Below are 6687 nucleotides of genomic sequence, written 5' to 3' on the forward strand. Positions count from 1 at the left end.
ATGGAAAAACAAACACCACATGCACTCAATACTGAATTGGAACTAATCATTTAACACTTACGTGCACATATGGAAGTAAAACTCAAAGCAAATGAAGTAGGTGGGAGGGGAGAGGAGAAGATGAGTAAATTCACACCTAAAGTGTACAATGCCCACTATCTGGGTGAAGGGCACACTTATAACTTTGACTCAAACTGTACAAAAGCAAATTATGTAACCAAAATGTGTGTACCCCTGCAATATTCTGAAATTAAAAAAAAAAAGGAGCTTTACAAAATATTTGTCATAAAAGGGGAGCATTGGGTCTGGTAGGGTTGGGAACTACTAGATTAGAGTGAGAAGATCAAGAGATGACATTTGGAGAAACTGAGAGTCTATGGGCTCTGGAAGGGCTGCTTGGGCACCTAGGTGAAGAGGTGAGGCATGGAGTGAATGAGGGTCCCCTCGCCTGCCTACTCTGCCACAGGCCTCAGAACAACGCTGGCCTCCAAGAGGTCTCTTGGCCCCAGCTGGGGAGAGCTCCACTGGGTGGAGAGGGCCCTCCCAGATAGCCCAGCTAGTGGTGGCAGGAGTAGGGTGCTTTAATAGGGAGCCAGGGAGAAAGGACATGTGCAGACACATTCCCTAGTGGCCCCTCAGGAAGCCCTTAAAGGAAGGGCTGAGCTTCCATGGATGCAGGGGCACCTAGAGGAATGGGAATTTGGACATCAGTGCAAAGCATGACCTCATTTGCACCCACAGGCTAGAGAGGCCTGGGAGTGTCGGTTACCCTGACCATGGACATTCTCCATCTTGACCCAGAATAACCACCCTCCCCTTCTGAAGGGCTGGCTCTGCTCCACAGTTTTTCTCTCATAGAACATGAGGCCTGTTGGCTCAGAATAGATTAGAAACATAGCTTCTCTATATGCCAACCCAAGATGTCATTACCCCTCAGGTAACAGAACAAGAAGGGGAAGAGAGAAATGATGTCCAGAGGCTCAGAGTAAGAAACGCTGCAATGGATTTAGACATGTGGTTGAAACTCGAACAATGATTCCAAAACCCCTGTGGTCAGAATGCTCCAAACAGTGTTGAGGCTGCTCCTCCAAGAAGTCTGAAAGGCAAATGGCAGAGTTCGAGGAGACAGGGACGGGCCACGTTTTCTGTCTCTCACCCTCACCAACACTGAAAATAAGACAAGTTCAGACTGGCTGAAGATGAGAGGTATGGGTTTAGGCAGGATTGTCGAGGAAACTGTCTTCCAGCAAAGGCAGTGGGGTTCCGAACTGTGCCTGCCATGCCTTCAAGAAAGATGGTGAGACAGTCTTCAGAAGGGGTATGAGAGAGAGAGAGAGAGAGAGAGCACGCGCTCGTTTTCTGCTACAGTTTAAGTACATTGATTTCCTGTTGTGAGGGAGCAGGCTGATGACAGATTTAAAAGCCAGCCTGAGGTTTTGAGAATTTAGAGCTTCCTTTATAGGGAAGCTGCCAATTTTGAAATGTCACCATGTTGGCTGGAGGGAAAAAGAGCAGAGCTCATTCTTCAGGAAGAAGCATGAGGAAGCAGAATCAGTAGGTTCTAGAATAAAGGGCAAGTACTCAAATGTGGATATTTGAGTGTTGATATTGTCATAAGGTAAGAGTCATATTCCCAGTATACTAGATACCAATGGTTCTCAAACTTGAATGTACCTCAGATCACCTGGTGGCTTATTAGAATGCAGATTGCTGGGCCCCTCCCCCAGAGTTTTGGCTGCAGCAGGTGGTGGGGAGGGCCTGTGATCTGCATTTCTAACATGCTCCCAGGTGATGCTGGTGTTGCCGGTCCATGGACCATACTTTGAGAATCGCCTCTCGAGTTAACGACCTCCAGAAACGCTGTCTCCTGCTAAGTTGTTGAATGGTCTTGGGAAAGCCTCAAGACCTCTCTTGGGACTTGGTTTCCCAAGCTTTACAATGGGAATAAAACTGTAACCCTCTGAAGTGGAATAGAAAAGATAGTAAGGTCTAAAATAGATAATAAAGCTGCGGAAGTGCTTTGAAATTTATGAAGTGTTATGAAATGTACGTATCCAAAGAGCTTGTATAGGAAGGCACAGGGTAAGTACACATTTTCATAGAGATGTGAGCTGTCGTTATACTCCAGAGTGGTCAAGTGACTGGACGCAAGTTTGATACGGGGGTTTGTTGAGTGACTAAAGTAAGGTGGAGATGTAGCAGCTGAGTGGTCCTTTACGTGGACAGACCCACAAGACAGTTCAGGCCCCAGAAACTCCCTGTGTTGAGTTCAGCTGAATCACGACAGGCTGCTGCATACATCCAGGGTTGGAGAAACATGGGCAGACAGGAAAATGCAAGCGGGAACGCGCCCGTCAGGCCGCCTGCAGCGCTGTGGGCCGCCCGTGCCCGCAGCGTGGGCTCTTTCACTCACCCTGTTGTCTTCAGGTGTAGGAGGAAGAGGCTTCTTTGAAGCTGAAACAAGAAAAACAGAAAAAGAAAAAATGAGCATGAAACCCAACCAACCCACCCGGAGGTGAGCAGCTGGGGGGCTTTTCGGAGAAAAGGGGCCCAGGGAGAACAACGGAAGAGAAGGGGACAGAAGGAGACAGAGACGCAGAGAATCCAGAGCCAGAGCCCATCTATAATCTCTTCCAGCCTGCTGCTTCCCCTTCCCCTTTTCTAGGGGATACCAGCGGATTCTAGAAGTCCATATTCTGGGTCCTCTTTTTCTATGTTCCGAGGAAAAGCCTGACAGAGGGGCTGGACTTGCGCCCTGCCCTGTAGGCACAGAGACTGCCACCAATGTCTCTGCCACCTGCTAAGCCCAGGGGTGGGAATCGATGACTCAGGGCAACAGTGACTCACAGACTCCCTAATGCTGCTGGGGCCTGAGGAGGGGTGGAGGAGGGGGAGGTCACTCACTGCGCTGCTTGCTGAGCACTGGAATCCACCTCTAGCTGCCCTAAGGCGTCTGACTGTGTGTTCTTTCTGCTTCCCTCACACTCCCTCCCCCCAGCATCTCTCTCTCTCTCTCTCTCTGCTCATCTCTTCATGTCCCCGTGTCTCCCTCCCTTTAGCTGTCCTCTCTCTTCCTTCTTTCCTCCTTTCTCCTGTCTTCTCCCTCTCCCTTTCCCTCTGTCCTTCCTTTTGTCTCTCCATCTCCCTCGCTGTTTCTCCTCTGTGGCACTGCAGAGGTCAGGCCTGGCTCCGGGTAGCACGGGCGCGTGTCTGGGGGTGTCTGGGAGTATGTGTGGCATGCGGGGCACCGCACAGGCTTCGGCCCGGTACAAAGATTTCTTTCATAATTAGAGATGAGAAGAAAATGGGCCGCATGAGTACGTGGTGGGCTGTTCCTCCCTGCATGGGGCTGACTTGAAGCCGGACGGCCCGTGTCAGGGATGCGGGAGAGGAGAGTCACCCAGTGACGCTGACCCCGTAAGCAAGGGCAGGCTGGAATACTGACATGGGAACACAATTAACGGAGAAGAAGGAAAACCCACATCATCGGAAATACGGTTTCCATTTCACGCTCAACCCGGGGCCAGGAGACTGGCCTCCTAAGCCCAGCTCCACCGATACGAGCTATGTGGCCTTGGGCCCTTCCAGCCCTGGACATTCTGTGACTGGTCTCTCTTTCTGCTCCCCCTGGCCCTGCTCTTCCCCTCCTCCCACTCGCTCTGTGAAAAGTTAGTACGTGGGGAGATCAGGGCTGGTTCTGGTTGCAGAAATGGGTGTTGCTGTGGGTTGGGCGTAGCAGGGTCTATTTTCACTCAAGCACTTCTGCTGCTTCCCAGACACACACATGCACTGCTGTATCTCAGCCTCGGAGGCTTCCGTCCACAAATAAGAAAGACTGGTAGACACAATTACCATGTATCTGCCACTCATGAAGTGCCAGCAGCTCTCCTGCTTTCCCTAACCCAGAGAAGTGCCCAACAAGCCCACACAGTAGTTACTTACTGTCCTTATCCCCATTTTACAGGTGAGGAAACTCAGAGGCTCAGAGGGCTTAAGTAACACATATGAAGTCACACAGCAAGGAAGTGGTGGGCTGGGACTCACCTAGATGTTTTTTCACTCTAAAGCCTGTGCTCATAGACCCTGCGCTGTCAGCGTGCCCAACCCAGGCAGCCTGCGAGCTTCCGCCCCGGGCCAACGACCGCGTGCTGTGTTCACAGCACAGTGAGCTTCTCAAAGCCTCTGCTCTGCATTGTGTCAGAACTGCCAAGGGCGAGGTTATTGAGCCAACTCAGGAGAGGGGAGAGTGCGGAGATGCTCAGAGGGGGAGATGGCAGCGGGTTGCAAAGCAAAGGCAGAGCCATTAGCAGAGCGACCGCACACGCACGGGAGGCACCGAGGTGGTCAGGCCCTGGGTTCGCGTGGGGAGGAGGGACTCGGCACGACCAGCCCTCCCTGAGCGTAGTGCTGGTGAGTCATTCAGATGCTCCTAACACCTCAGTCACGTGCTTGCCACTCAGCGGAGGCAAATACTGGGTGCCCTGAAGAGGAATAGCTGCGACACACATGCAAAAATTTTAAAAATTGCAAAATGGAAACACAGATGCAAAGAATTTCAGAATTGGACGGGGGCTTACATATCAATTCATCCTAAGCCCCCAAGGCCTCCCCTACTATTTTACAGATGAGGACATCAGAGCCCTTGGTGGCCAAATGACGCATCTGAGGGCCCACAGCAAGGTGCTGGCAGGAGTTTGGAGAGCAGACCTGTGGCTTTGGAAAGGGCTTTCACTCACGGAGATGAGCCCCTGCCATCCCTTTATGATGGCAGATTCCAACCATCTATTAAAACCATCTCTCTCTTTTTTGTTAAATACTGGCCTTTGTGAGTATGGCCAATGGGACTAACATGGAGGGTCATTGACTTCTGAAACTTGGTTAGTATTATTTTTCTGGGCCAAGGGACTGATAACATTGAAGGACTTTCTTTCCCAAGGTGCAGGGTGAGAAATGGTGGTTTTTAACGTGGTACTGAGAGGAGGCGTGACTCAGGAAGCCACGGAAAACCCAGCTGTGTGTTACATCCGCCTTGAGTTGTCAAGCTGAGGTATTAAATGTTAGTGCAAACAGAAACTGACAGATGAGAAAAGGTAGCAATGGCAAAAGAAGTCGAGAGGAGAGGAAAATGGCAGCAAAGCAATTCGCATGGGCCATGTAGCAGCTGTGTGGCCTGGAGTTATCTGTCCTTTAACATCACAGCATCTGCCCAGAGGGTTGAGAGGAGCAAGGGCACAACGAGGGTGGGAGTGCATTAGGGTGGAGTTGCACTCTACTGGTTAAGGCCCCACAGTCACGACATAAGGTGAAATCGAGTTGCAGCCCAATCCCTAGGACTTGAGCCTTTGCTAAGGCCAAGAAACAATTTCTTCTGTTTGAGCTTTGCATCTAGACTGTGGCCTTCTTTTCTCTGAGATTGGGAAGGTCAAGGGTGAGTTTGAAGGGGAAGTGGGGAGAAGCCACACAGTAAAATAAAAAGCTTTTTTTTTTTATTTCCTCTCCCCCTTAAGTGTATAGAGTTGAATTTGTGTAATTAAACACATGTAGGATGGTGATGCCACTGTAAGAAATATATAATAATATATATCACTCAAGGCTGTCTCTGTATTTTAAGGTTTAAGTAGACCAAGCCATTCAAATTTCCTAACGTGAAGGTGATAGCAGGGCACCTTGAATCTTACTGTGCACACAAATCTCTTGGGCATCTTGTTAAAATGCAGATTCTGATCCAGTAGGTCTTGGGTGGGGCCAGAGAATTTGCATTTCTAATTAGCTCCCAGGTGATGCTGATTTTCTTGGTTCAAAGCCCACACTTCGAGCAGTCAGGAGTTATAAAGACATCAGCATTGAGATGAGAAAGCACAAACAGACTGGTGATAAAGATACATGATTCTCCTTTGAAAATGTACAAGTTTGCATTCCGTCCCTGGCACCCCTGATGATGGGAAGCTAAGAGCTTTTACTCTTTTATACTCGTTTCACAAAGAAAGGGAATTCCCCGTCTCTTACCATTCTTGGTTGGATCATACTGGGCACAGCCTGTTGCAAGCTTCTCCAGCTGAGAACAGCACCTCCACCTCCCATCCATCCAGAAATTAGGATGGTACTTGGACACCAAACTGTTATTATTCCTCGTTTCTGAAAGGGATTGGCACCAGCAGAAGAGTTAGTTCCAGGTCAGTCTATCAAGGGCCACCAACTTTATAACTGCCTGAGATTGGACCCTGCTGTGCAGGCCTGAATGAGTGTTACCCAGAATTGTCAGAAGAACGGCCTTGACCTGAGCACATAAACTCACTGTGCTTTTTACTGTCAGAATGCGTGTTGGATTTAGGCATCAGCAGGTCTGGGTTCTTGTCTGGCTCTGCCTTGGGTTAGTTGTGTGTCCTTAGGTTAGGCAAACCCTCAACTGAGCCTCAGTTTCCCCCACTATGCAATGACGTTTTTAGACTGGATCATTGGGCTCTACAAAATGACTTAAGGGTAATGGGAAGGTTGAGAGAGGGTCGATTTCGAGATTCCTACCCTTCCGCCTCTCTCACCTTCAACCACAGCAATTTTGCTTTTATCCCTTCTAAATCTGTAGCTTTGAAGTAAGATTTTGGTAGGGAAAGAAGGGACTCTGCTACTGGAAAAAACAAAACAAAACAAAAAAAACCCCCAAACCCAGAACTAGACAGTTAATCTCTA

General features: G+C 49.3%; 1 protein-coding gene across 1 annotated transcript in view; it reads right to left on the reverse strand.

The window, feature by feature from the left end:
- ITK (IL2-inducible T-cell kinase) overlaps positions 1 to 6687 on the reverse strand; it is a 101649-nt gene that overhangs the window by 55787 nt on the left and 39175 nt on the right. Inside the window, exons 4-5 of the mRNA XM_012650380.1 lie at positions 6007 to 6135; positions 2414 to 2454 (exon numbers count right to left, since the gene is read on the reverse strand). Coding sequence (XP_012505834.1) covers positions 2414 to 2454; positions 6007 to 6135 — 170 coding nt within the window. The remainder of the gene's footprint in view (positions 1 to 2413; positions 2455 to 6006; positions 6136 to 6687) is intronic.

Source organism: Propithecus coquereli, unplaced genomic scaffold (assembly GCF_000956105.1).
Source record: "Propithecus coquereli isolate 6110/MARCELLA unplaced genomic scaffold, Pcoq_1.0 Scaffold322, whole genome shotgun sequence".
Lineage (NCBI taxonomy): Eukaryota > Metazoa > Chordata > Mammalia > Primates > Indriidae > Propithecus > Propithecus coquereli.